This window comes from Ranitomeya imitator, chromosome 4, assembly GCF_032444005.1.
Source record: "Ranitomeya imitator isolate aRanImi1 chromosome 4, aRanImi1.pri, whole genome shotgun sequence".
Classification (NCBI taxonomy): Eukaryota; Metazoa; Chordata; class Amphibia; order Anura; family Dendrobatidae; genus Ranitomeya; species Ranitomeya imitator.
The window spans coordinates 164,143,789-164,157,443 of record NC_091285.1 but is presented as its reverse complement, the minus strand read 5'-3'; the positions used below and the strand labels follow the sequence as shown (position 1 = coordinate 164,157,443).

Sequence of the window (13,655 nt, the reverse complement as noted above, 5' to 3'; positions counted from 1 at the left end):
ATTGCAAATAAAAATAATCAAGTTCTGTAAGTGGGTCAATAATAGTGTTGAGCATTCCGATACCGCAAGTATCGGGTATCGGCCGATACTTGCGGTATCGGAATTCCGATACCGAGATCCGATACTTTTGTGGTATCGGGTATCGGTATCGGATACATAGAGATGTGTAAAATAAAGATTTAAAATAAAAAATATTGATATATTTACCTCTCCGGCGGCCCCTGGTGAGTCCGCGGGTAACCGGCAGGCTTCGTTGTTCAAAATCAGCGCTTTTAGGACCTGAGAATCACGTCCCGGCTTCTGATTGGTCGCGGGCCGCCCATGTGACCGCCACGCGACCAATCACAAGCCGCGACGTCACCGCAAACTATTAGCGCGCTCATTTTTGAAAAAGTAATGAAGTGAAGTAATTGAAAATAGCTCGCCCCCTCCCCGTCTGTTTTGTCCCTTTGAAGACAATTCTGGACTGTTAACCTCTCCAGATACTATTAGTCATTTCATGAGTTTCACCTAGAAAATAAGTGCCCTATTTAATAGGTGTACAAATTTGGTGTCCAATATGGCTTCCTTTATCTTATTGTAATTGCACAGACCGCCAATTAGAATTTTATTCAATTTCCTATTGACTTTCTAAATATATTTAATAAAGCTTCATTTCAAATTCAGTGAGTCACTGTGCTTGCACCTTGTGGAGACACGGCGGGTTGGCGAGCACCCCGGTCCACTAGCCAAAACCGCTTAGACTAGGGATCGTCCTACCAAATGACCGCTCTCCATTTACTATGGGGGTAATGCTTTTCAAACAACACAGGGTGAGAGTACAATAGTGTGGCAGTACTTTATTGAACCACAAAACAGGTAGATAACATATAGAACAGTCCCAGCACAATACCGAAGATGGTGCAGGGTCTCACCTTTCCGCTGACTCGCTAGGATAAGAGCAGCTGTGATTTCATAGCTTCCAGGGTTGACTACACCACCTGTGGCATGCACACAGAGAGGAGGTAACGATAAGCTTAGGAAGCTGACAGTCAATTTAGGTACAAGGCCAGATGACCGGATGGTCACAACCTGGTTTCTCCAAACATTTTCATGGATCTAGTTGACCGGCGGGTCCCAATCCTAGCTTTCTCCAAACATATCCATGGACTTGCAATGGTCAATGGAGCAGATCTGTATTTTTCTAGCCATGGCTTTCATCCCCTAAACTGACATCCTGTAGAATGATAAATCTGTGTTCCTCGTGATGAAGCCATGATGTTTTGGCTGCTGTCCTGTAGAGAGTCTCTGGACATTTTGTATGTTTTGTATGTTTGGATGTCTGGATGTCTTGGCTGAATATCTGGCTGTCTATTACAGAGGCATATTACCTCTTTTTATAGTAACAAAGTGTCCTTCATTCAATATTCTTAGATAAGGGGAAGAATGGTGACAAGATTAAGTCGCATTATTTGATTATGTAATCTATTTACATAGATTTTCCTCCTCTGTTTTAAAGGTCAACAAACTAGCTGGCCTGGTTAATGTGTACTCATCATATCAGCAAACATCACTGGTCATCCAGCAATATGTTACATCAAATGTCAACTTACAAGACAATATTACAGGCTTGTACTAATAAAAGTCTGTGTTTTCTTGACCAACCAAAAACATAAATTCAAAAGTCCAAATGTAGATAGCAGTCTATTCTTCCTGGCTTGCTAAAATAGACATCTGGTTTATTTGAGGTACAATTGTCACGGATGTGTCAAAGGCAACAGACTGTTGCACTGCATTTGGCTGCAGAGGGTCTCAGCAGTTTGTTTTGCAGACTTCTGCCTGGTCTTTCTGATGCTAGTACCCAGTGGATGCTAGGACCCAGCTCTAATGGGAGCTGTGGGTGATATTTTCTATTTGCACTTCTCTGTTGAGGCTTGGAGCTGTAGCAGTCTGCTAGCATCCTCTTTGGTGTTTGGAGGACATCCATGTTTCTCTCTGAGTCTACCCAAGCGAAGTGTCTGCCTTGTTTCATTTATCCTATGTGTCTTTAGCGGTAGCGAGGATTGACTAGCGCTCATCCTGTCCGTCCCGGTGCAGGACTTATCGCCAGAGTCAGGCAGGAAATTCTGCTCAGCGATAGGTGCGGAACCTATATAAGGACGATAGGGCAGACAGGGTTACATTAGATCTGTCTAGGGGTCTCCACTCCCCCCTTTCCTAGTGTTTGGTTCCCTTTCCCTTTGTGTTGCACTTAGTCTTTCCTACACGTTGGTGACAACAATACTGTGTCTCCACACACCTCAACATCAATTATATTAATAGGGATTTCAGGGGCCCTGGCCATTCATTTCTATCAGGCCCAAATATTTTTGATAGTGGTTTTGCATGCAAATGTTCCATAACAGTATATTAAGAGGTCAGCTTACTCTGTTCTTGCAATATTAAAAATACATTGATCTGTGAGTTTTATACAGATACTATGGTAATATGGTAGTTCAAATGTTAAAAGGAGAGCTAATTTCCACAATCTACAGTGGTGCTTGAAAATTTGTTAACCCTTTTGAATTTTCAACATTTCTGCATACCAATAGAGAAATAGAACCAAATCAATCAAATGATAAAAAATAATAGACCTTGTCATTTTTAAATGAGGAAAATATCAATATCACATCCTTGTAAGCAGCAAAAGTATGTGAATCTTTGCTTTTAGTAATTGGTGTGACTCCCTTGGGCAGCAATAACTATATCTGAATGTTTCCCGCACTTGGTGATAAGTCCTGCACATCGGCTCAGATTAATTTTACCCCATTCGTCCCTACAAACCAGCTTCAACTCTGTTAAATTGGTTGATTTTCTCCAATAAGCTGCTCACTTTGGGTGCCTCCACAACAGTTCAACCATTATTCTGTAGAGCAACTTATGTGCTTTGAGTAGTTGTCTTGCTGCAAGACACCCATTCTCCTGAGATTGACTGTGAACTGGTAGAGTCAAAACTCTTAAGAGATAATTTTGAAACCTTTTCCAGCCTAATAAGCACCAGCAACTCATCTTCTGGGGCCCTCATAAATTATACACTTTCACGTCTTGCAAAGATCAAATTTTGATACATCTGTGCTTTTTAAATACAGCAGGTTGTCCACTTACACGTGATTTTCATGCCATTGTTTGAAAATGCAATACTCAATATGTGGCAAAAGTATGTGAAGCCTTAGGATTACCAGATAATATGAAGGAGAAATTAGACTTGTAACATTAGATCATTTTCCACATTTAAAAATGGCAAAGTGTAATACTCAAGCACAACTGTAGCTTGTATATTTTATATTACAAGTATTGGCTAAATTCCACATACATTCTATTGTGAGTTATCGAATATTACAATATGTTGCATAAGTCACTAAAACAACAAGTGGTACAATTATAATAATAGTATTTGTTACTGAAGACCACATCAATTATTTTCTTTACATTATTCTTCAGATGGACGAAATCAAAGCGAAAGACAGGATTATATTTTCTCTAGAAAAAGAACTGGAGACACAAACCTTTTTTCTTCAGAAACTCCAGTTGCAGAAAGAAGCTTTGGATGAGCAATTATTTCTGGTGAAAGAAGCGGAGTGTAACATAGGAAGTCCCAAAAGGGAAATCCCAGGAAGGGCAGGAGATGGATCAGAGCACTGTGGAAGTCCGGTAAGATTGATGACTGATTTTTCCTATCTAGATTTAATATCTAATAAAAGTGATCTCAATCAATTGAGAAGGACTTGGGTCCATCAACAGTAATTAGTTAGCTGCTACCTAAACTCAAAACATACAATTTATACTCAAGACCATAACACAACCTAAAGCAGAAGCTGATCAGTTGGTTTGGCTGCAAACATCAGCAGCTTGAATAAGATCTGGTCTAGTCTCCTAATACAGCAAACAGCTAGATTCAGGTATGTTACAAAGTCTGCACTCATTGATGCAGTTTTTACATATACATATTGGTCATACATTGAATAGTACATTTTGCTGAATTCACTTTAAGGCCACATGTTCAGTATTTGGTCAGTATTTTACATCAGTATTTGTAATCCAAAGCCAGGAGTGAGTGATAAATGCAGAAGTGGTGAAGTGTTTCTATTATGCAGGGTGATTTATTCATATTTTACCTAGAAAAATTGCTGTAACTTAAAGAGACAGTCGACCGTACTGAAATTTGAACTGTGCATACTTTGGTTCATGAGAAGAGAGAGTGCAATAAAACTCAGCGACAGCGATGAAAAACATCTTGGCATCCAGTGGTCTCGCCAACCTGTCACCTCATCAGCCATCTCCATGACTAGATAGACTTTCTGTACTCCTTTCTTCATGTCAGTAGATTGTGTGGTGCTTGCATTTCACTCCTGCCAAATTCCTTCTCCATTTGTTAGCAATGTACAGCTATAGTTTGGAGGAGCATGTTTTCATTGTGAAAACTTATTGGAAAACAGAGTCCTTAAATAGCTGCCAAAGCGAGTTTCTAAAGAAGTTTGGAGGTCAAAGTCCTCCGACCAAACTATGTATTGAAACCTTCTTTGATGACATAGTAATCTCCAAGGAAATGTGGCCACCAAGATTGACTGAATTAACACCACCATATTTTTTCCTTTGGGGGCATTTGAAGGGTCGAATGTTCAATAACAAGCCACAAACATTACAGGCACTCTGAGAGAACATACAGCAAGAAATTCAGTCAATGACTCAAGACGTCTAGAGAAATCATAGCCGTGGCATAGATATGGGCAAAATAACCCATGACTCATCTATGTAGGGCAGAGCAGGGGTTAATGTCGAGGTTATAGGAAGGTTAAGTGGAAGTTAAAAGTTTAAGGGGAGGAGTGAAAGGGGGTGGTGATTACAAGGGGGAGAAAGAACAGGGCTTTAAAAAGGAGTAGGAGGAGGTGGCATACTAATCTGCATGTAGTCTCCTTTCATAAAGGTGCCACTTACCCCCTCCAGCAGCTGGCATGGTGGATATCGAATGGATTCTGGCGTGGCTGCATTCAGCAGCTTGCGGCGCAGATGGAGCCTGAATCACAGCGAGGCTGCAGGAAATTATCAGCAGGCTGGATGTTGGTGCGGAGAGGGTGGTGCTGGCTGCATGGTGCTTGCACAGATTGAGGCCATCACAGTGCCTGTCACCAGATGCCGCTCCTCGTCGGCACCACAAGAGCCCCACCAGAGACCGTTAAGGATATGGCTTGCACACTCCATTCATTCACAGGTCTCGCCCCATGAGGAATTCAGTCAGGTGGCTGGGGACAGCGGAGTAGCGCAGGCAGCTGGTGATGTGACCATGCTTGTGCCCTCTAGTGCCACAGGCTCCAACAAAATGGCGGTGGCCCCATTTGGCAATAATCCTGTCGTTGGGTATGTTTTGTCTACAATAGGATCTTTGTGGTGTTTCCACCCTTGTCCTGGGCACCAGGGTCCCTCGGGAACAAACGACACCAGCAGCAGGGAAGAAAGGCAGTGGGAGGTTAGGCCTTCAGTCAGCTCCCTGGTCGTGGTGCCAGATATGAGCACAGGGGCTGGTCAGAGGGATTTTGGGCGAGCTGATGAGGGCCCCTTCCCCAGGTGTCAAGATGAGGACCGACAGGACCCAGGATCTTTACCTGATGGGTATCAGGCACCGATGCAGCCTGGTGAGTATGCCTCTTTGTATTGTCCTTCTTTTTCTAATACTGCATCTCTGGGGTATGGTTATAGTCAGGCTCCCCGGTTTACTGGGGGCACTCCTGTTAGAGGGCCGGTTACAGGGGTTCAGGGTGAGGAAAGGGAAAATTTACTGGGGGGCATTCGGTAGTTGCTGGAAAGGCTGGAGAGGGCTCATAGTGGGGTAGCTGGGTCCCCGATTCCTATGTGGGACCCTTTAGACCAAGTGGTTTCTCGGTCGGAGGGGGTCAATTTTAGTGGGAATAATATTTTGTTGTCAATGCAAACTGAAAAAGATAAAGAAGGGGATAGGATTATGTTCGATGATAGGGCTAAGGGAGAGGTATATGTCTGTTTATGTATATGTGTGTATATGTATATGTGTTTGTCCCATGGTGGGGGGTTACATGGGTCTGCCCGCTAATTTTAGAGAGGAAAAAATAGGAATGGGGGAACATTTTAAAAGGAGAAGCGTCTAGTGAGACTTCTCAAGATGGCCATTTGTCTAAGTAGGTACCCGAAGAGGGATAAGGCAGTGTTATTAAAGGAAGGTTTTTGTTACGGATTCAAGATTTCTACACCAGCACACAAGGTCTCATTTACTTTAAGGGGAAACTGTTAGGTCCACCATGCCCTCCAACCCAGCAGCATTCACCTATGTATGATTAAACTCCCTGCCTAGCCCAGCCCTGTATAACTTAATTCAGGTAAATAAATGCTAATGAGGGCTTTGACTAGTCGATGGGGCATTAATTGCCCCAGATTAGTCAACCCTCTTTCCTAAATATCATGCCACTGTGGGCATGATAACATAATTTGCACTAGACAGCCTCATCGCCAGCTCATGCAAATCTAGTGCATGCGTGTCACTCATTTCGGCAGCTTCAATGCGTCTCTGAAGCCATGTATATGCTTCCCGACTTCAAAGACATACTGCACATGACCGGAAGTTCAGAAGATCATTGATTCACTAGATAGGGTTTTTTGGGTCAGATGAGAATTACATAGGCACTTTGCTGAGTTGGGTGGGAAAAGTGTCAAACGAGGTGTGGTCAGTGTCAAGAGTTAAAGCTTTTTTTTGGCAGGGGTAGCATTTGGATGCAAGTTCAGGGGCTTTACGGACATTACAAAAAGTTTTCTAGTTTCTCAGTCTGTGAAGGGTATTAAAAGGGGGCAATCATTGCCTGACACTCAAAGGCCAGTTTAGTTTAAGTTACTGATTGAATTGGGAGGGAAGCTGGGTTAAGTTGCAGTTGACCTTTTGAAAAGGCTTTAAACTGGCTTTCTTGTGGGCTTTCTTTGGGGTCATTAGAATAGGGGAATTGGTGACACCATCTTCAGTCAGGGAGGGGGCATATTGAGTCAAGATGCCATGGCAGTGGAGGAGTCAGTGGAATTCCGGGTTCGTCGTTCAAAAAACAAAAAGATGTGTAAATGAAAAAGAGTCGTTTTAAGGGCATTAAAATTGTCCAGCATGTGCTCATTAATGTGTTTTAAAAATTATTGTTTTTTAGGCGGGAGCAAGGCAGGCCAATTATTAAGACATAGGGATGGGTCTTTCTTATCAGTTTTGTGCTTGACAGTTTTGCTTTAGAAGCCAATAGGTTGTTTTCCTCAGTCATTTAAAATTGGTGCTGCAACAGAGGCAGAGTTGGGGCCTACCTTCAAGAGCAGTTCAGAAGATTGGCAGGTGGAAATCTTGGAAATATAAACTCTATGTGCGTCCACGTTTGATGTAAAAAAAAAAGAGGGTTAGAAGTGGTTGTGCTCATGTGCTGCTCTTCCTTTCTCCCTTTCTTTTTTACCATAGGTAGAGCACGGCTAGTATGGATATTTGGCCACTTGGTCATTTATTAATAATAATAATAATAATAATAATAATCTTTATTTTTATATAGCGCTAACATATTCCGCAGCGCTTTACAGTGTTTTATTTATTTATTTATTGGACAGCGTTGAGGGACAATGTCCGAAAAAACGGGCGCCAATTGGGGTTTACCAAAAAATAACATAATTATGTGGATAGGGGTTTGTGGTATGAGTTTTCATCAGGTATTGCCAGATTTTCACGGTTTCAGAAGTGCTGGTGTTATACAGTGGGGGAAAACGTATTTAGTCAGCCACCATATGTGCAAATTGTCCCACTTAAAAAGATGAGAGAGGCCTGTCATTGACATCATAGGTAGACCACAACTATGAGAGTCAAAATGAGAAAACAAATCCAGAAAATCACCTTGTCTGATTTGTCAAGATTTATTTGGCAAATTATGGTGGAAAATAAGTATTTGGTCATTAACAAAAGTTCATCTCAATATTTTGTGATATATCCTTTGTTGGCAGTGACAGAAGGCAAATGTTTTCTGTAAGTCTTCACAAGGCTGGCACACACTGTTGTGGTATGTTGGCCCATTCCTCCCTGCAGATCTCCTCTAGAGCAGTGATGTTTTGGGCTTGTCGCTGTGCAACACGGACTTTCAACTACCTCCAAAGGTTTTCTATGGGGTTGAGATCTGGAGACTGGCTAGGCCACTCCAGGACCTTCATATGCTTCTTACAAAGCCACTCCTTTGTTGCCCTGGCAGTTTGCTTTGGATCATTATCATGCTGAAAGACACATGCACATTTCATCTTCAATGCCCTTGCTGATGGAAGGAGGTTTGCACTCAAAATCTCACGATACATGGCCCCATTCATTCTTTCATGTACACGGATCAGTCATCCTGGTCCCTTTGCAGAGAAACAGCCCCAAAGCATGATGTTGCCACCCCCATGCTTCATAGTAGGTATGGTGTTCCTTGGATGCAACTCAGCATTCTGTCTCCTCCAAACACGAAAAGTTTTGTTTCTACCAAACAGTTCTACTTTGGTTTCATCAGTCCATAAGACCTTCTACCAATACTCTTCTGGATAGTCCAAATGCATTCTAGAAAACTTCAGACGGGCCCGGACATGTACTGGCTTAAGTATCACCAAATCCAGACTCATGATGTGACCCTCACCAATTGCCTGGTCGCTACGTTTACCTCCATATATAGCAATATATGAACTAGAGAAACACACGGAGTTTGGTTGAAAGTCGTACAAAAAACCTTTAATAGTAACAACATACAAATAAACACTTAAATAACAGACAGACAATATGAACTGATGTGTTAAATAGACACCTAAAACATTGAGCATGCCACATACCCATTAAATCCCATCTCAAAAGAACGCCCCCTCTTGTAGTTTTATGAAGGCTCTACTAAGGTAAATGGAGCACAACCCATTGATAAAACTACAAGAGGGGGCGTTCTCTGACCTCTTCGGATATGCGGCACGCTCAATGTTTTAGGTGTCTATTTAACACATCAGTTCATATTGTCTCTGTTATTTAAGTGTTTATTTGTATGTTGTTACTATTAAAGGTTTTTTGTATGACTTTCAACCAAACTCTGTGTGTTTCTCTAGTTCATATAATGTACTGGCTTAAGCAGGAGGACACATCTGGCACTGCAGGATCTGAGCCCCTGGAGGTGGAGTGTGTTACTGATGGTAGCCTTTGTTATGGTGGTCCCAGCTCTATGCAGGTCATTCACTAGGTCCCATCATGTGGTTCTGGGATTTTTACTTACCGTTCTTGTGATCATTTTGACCCCACGAGGTGAGATCTTGCATGGAGCACCAGATTGAAGGAGATTATCAGTGGTCTTGTATGTCTTCCATTTTCTTATTATTGCTCCCACAGTTGATTTCATCACACAAAGCTGCTTGCCTATTGCAGATTCAGTCTTCCCATCCTGGTGCAGGGCTACAATTTTGTTTCTGGTGTCCTTCAACAGCTCTTTGGTCTTCACCATAGTGGAGTTTGGAGTGTGACTGTTTGAGGGTGTGGACAGGTGTCTTTTGTACTGATTACAAGTTCAATCAGGTGCCATTACTTCTGCAGGTAATGAGTGGAGGACAGAGGAGCCTCTTGAAGAAAAAGTTACAGGTCTGTGAGAGCTAGAAATCTTGCATGTTTTAGGTTTTCCACCATAATTTGCAAAATAAATCTTGCCAAATCAAACAAGGTGATTTTCTGGATTTGTTTCCTCATTTTGACTCTCATAGTTGTGGTCTACCTATTATGTCAATTACAGGCCTCTCTCATCTTTTTAAGTGGGAGAACTTGCACAATTGGTGGCTGACTAAATACTTTTTTTCCCCACTGTATGTCAGCGGGAACAATTTGGTTTTTGCCGCTGCAGAGAATTAATAAGGGATATCTGCCATGATTTTTTGCGTAAAGATATTTTGGTCTGATGCAGTGCCCAGAAAAGTATGGCGTACCACTCAATCGATGGAAAAAATTAACAAGACAAGGATAAAAGAGAATAGAGCTGCGTGAAGTTTTGTAGCCAGGAAGAGGGGGATTTAGTTAGGTATGAACAGTTGGAGTCCGGAGAAGGGAATTTGTGATGGAGCGATGGGATTCATTTGAAATCAATAGGTATTGATCTGTGGGGTCTTAAGATTCAACAAGGGAATGAAAGGGTATGTGTCTTGTTGGAGGGACTCGCATTATTAGATGTTCAGGTAATGCTCGCTGTGGTGGGGAAGGGGGTTCTTGGAGTTGGTGTCAAAATATTGGTGGGGGTTGTACATCTTGGAGATGGGAACCTCTTATTGGTTTCGGAATTAGGGTAACTGGTGGATTTTTGGGCTCTCAGGATGGGGTCCTTGGGAGTCGGTGGATGAAAAATGTTTTCCGGCCATGAGATGCCCCCAAGCCTATGGTTGCAGCTGGAGGTAAGGCTGGATGGTTATATATATATTTTGGTTTCCGCCTGGTTTTGGACACCCAAGAACCTCCTCATCCCAAGTTATTTATTACTGTTATGTTTATTGCAATAAAGGCCGATTTGGACAATTTAATCCAAAATGGTGTGTTGTCTGTTTATTTGGGCGAATCTGGGGATATTGGGTCTGGTAAAGAAGGGGAGCTTCTAAGAAAAAGAAGCCTCTACAATACTGCAGTCATGCAAAATACATTCAACAATATGGGATGGTGCATGCGTGCTTGCATACAAACGGTGGACAATTTCAACACCTGCTTTAAAACATTAGTTTTTTTATGAACTAAGGTAATTACTGTCCAAATTTCAGTATAGTCAACTGTCTCTTAGAAGTTACAGCAATTTTTCCGGGTAAAGTCGCGAGTGAATCACCCTGTATTTTTCCTCTGACTGTAACACTCCTGGTTTTCACTTACAAATACTGATTTAAAATACTGACCAAATACTGAACGCGTGAACTTGGCATTAAACGAGGTTTGAACATTGAATTTTGTCTAATTCAGACATCAGGTTTTTTTTACGCACAAGGAAAAATGGACTGAGTTTCATTAGTGATTTTCAAGTTATTGCATTATTGCATTTTAGAGAATTTCTAACTATTTCCTCAACTTAATGCAGGTTCCTAGGAAAGAGTTGATCTGCAGATGACAAGTGTTTATGACATCCTTTGATCTCCTTATGTTTTTTGTACCCATATGGTCTGCTTATCTTCCAACCAAATCAAAAATCAAAATGAAAAGTGAATTACGGGGAAAGGATAACATATAGACACAATACATGACAAAACATAATACAGCAATTTGCAAAATCTAATATTTTTTATTCTATCACAAACATTCCTCTTATGATGAGCGAGCCATTAACATAGCAGTGCAATCCAAGATAGCACAGGAAAAAAGCCACCTCCAGCGCCCAGGAGTAGGCCAAAAATTTCCACTGGCAGCTGACATTCTGACAATGTTAACGCAGACTGATTTTTTTCGATACAGCATTATTTATTTAATTGCTCCCTCCAAGTAAGGCCACCCATATATACCTGGAAAATAAATAAAAAATGAGTACAGTAATTCATAATGAAAAGTTCTGTTTGCAGGACTTGCGAAGAAATCAGAAAAGAATGGCTGAGTTAAATGCCACAATCCGAAAACTGGAGGACAGAAATACATTGCTTGTGGATGAGAGAAATGAACTGGTAATGTATCTCTTTGCACATTTGATTGATGAACTACATGTTTTTGTAGATTTTAAAGCACTTCTAATATTGCTGATATTGGATACCATGCAGTGGGATTGCAACATAATTTACAGTATTTGTTGTTTCTTAGCTACGGAGAGTCAGAGAAGCAGAAAAACAATGCAAACCTCTCCTGGAAAAGAACAAGTGCCTCACTAAAAGAAATGATGAATTAATGCAATCGCTGCAACGCATGGAAGAGAAGCTGAAAACCCTTTCTAAGGAGAATGCAGAGATGGTACGTATTGCATAACGGATTACAAGTAAAGCATGTTCACACACAGTGAAGAGTTTGCACTGTGGAAACAGCCCTTTAAATCCATGGATTTGGTGACGGATTTTACCATTTGTATATTAGACCCTCTTTAAAGGGAACTGTCCCATCTGGAACTTGTCTCCAGATGTCTCCAAAGCCTACCCATATACCCCATGAAACTGCTCTAACCTGTATTATTATTATTATTATTATTATTTATTTATATAGCACCATTGATCCCATGGTGCTGTACATGAGAAGGGGTTACATACAAGTTACAAATATCACATACAGTAAACAAACTAACAATGACGGACTGATACAGAGGGGCGAGGACCCTGCCCTTGCGGGCTTACATTCTACAGGATTATGGGGAAGGAGACAGTAGGTTGAGGGTTGCAGGAGCTCCGGTGTTGGTGAGGCGGTAGCTCCGGTGTTGGTGAGGCGGTAGCTCCGGTGTTGGTGAGGCGGTAGCTTCGATAGTGATGAGGCAGCAGCGGTGTCAGTGCAGGCTGTAGGCTTTCCTGAAGAGATGAGTTTTCAGGTTCCGTCTGAAGGATCCGACTGTGGTTGATAGTCGGACGTGTTGGGGCAAAGAGTTCCAGAGGATGGGGGATATTCGGGAGAAGTCTTGGAGGCGATTGGATGAGGAGCGAATAAGTGTGGAGGAGAGAAGGAGGTCTTGGGAGGACCGGAGATCACGTGAGGGAAGATATCGAGAGATTAGTTCAGAGATATATGGAGGAGACAGGTTGTGGATGGCTTTGTAGGTCAGTATTAGCAATTTGAACTGGATACGCTGAGGGAATGGGAGCCAGTGAAGAGATTTGCAAAGGTGGGAATCGGAGGAGTAGCGAGGAGAGAGATGGATTAGTCGGGCAGCAGAGTTAAGGATAGACTGGAGAGGTGCAAGGGTGTTAGCAGGGAGGCCACAGAAAAGGATGTTGCAGTGGTCAAGGCGGGAAATGATGAGGGCGTGCACAAGCATTTTAGTAGATTGGGGGTTGAGGAAAGGACGGATCCTGGAGATATTTTTGAGCTGGAGGCGACAGGAGGTGGAAAGAGCTTGGATGTGTGGTTTGAAGGACAGGGCAGAGTCGAAGGTTACTCCGAGGCAACGGACTTCGGGTACAGGGGAAAGCATGATGTCATTGACTGCGATAGATAGGTCAGGTAAGGAAGATTTGTGGGATGGAGGAAAGATGATGAGTTCAGATTTGTCCACATTGAGTTTGAGGAAGCGAGAGGAGAAGAAGGAGGATATGGCTGATAGGCACTCTGGGATACTGGACAGCAGAGCGGTGATGTCTGGGCCAGAGAGGTAGATCTGAGTGTCATCAGCATAGAGGTGGTACTGGAATCCATGTGACTTTATGAGTTGTCCCAAGCCAAGTGTATAGACCTGTATAACCTGTATAATCAAACACTTTCACCTACAGAAAGAGAAAATCATATCTCACCCTCCATTGAAGAAGCTGAGATCCCTAAATGATCTTGATCAAGCCGGAGAAGAGCAAGAGATTGAGTTCCTGAAGTTACAAGTGGTAGAACAACAGAACATCATTGATGATTTAACAAGAGTGAGTAGAATATAATTGTAAAGTTCTAGAGACAAGAAATGACACTGAGAGATTTCCTTCCCCTTTGGTGAAATAGCGCAAATATAGTTCAGGAATCTATGTTCAAAATG

General features: G+C 42.2%; 1 protein-coding gene across 3 annotated transcripts in view; it reads left to right on the top strand.

The window, feature by feature from the left end:
* Positions 1-13,655, top strand: part of JAKMIP2 (janus kinase and microtubule interacting protein 2) — a 277,234-nt gene that overhangs the window by 100,447 nt on the left and 163,132 nt on the right. For all 3 annotated transcript variants that reach the window (XM_069764082.1, XM_069764081.1, XM_069764080.1), the window contains exons 5-8: positions 3,460-3,669; positions 11,569-11,667; positions 11,801-11,947; positions 13,405-13,545. In XM_069764082.1, coding sequence (XP_069620183.1) covers positions 3,460-3,669; positions 11,569-11,667; positions 11,801-11,947; positions 13,405-13,545 — 597 coding nt within the window. The remainder of the gene's footprint in view (positions 1-3,459; positions 3,670-11,568; positions 11,668-11,800; positions 11,948-13,404; positions 13,546-13,655) is intronic.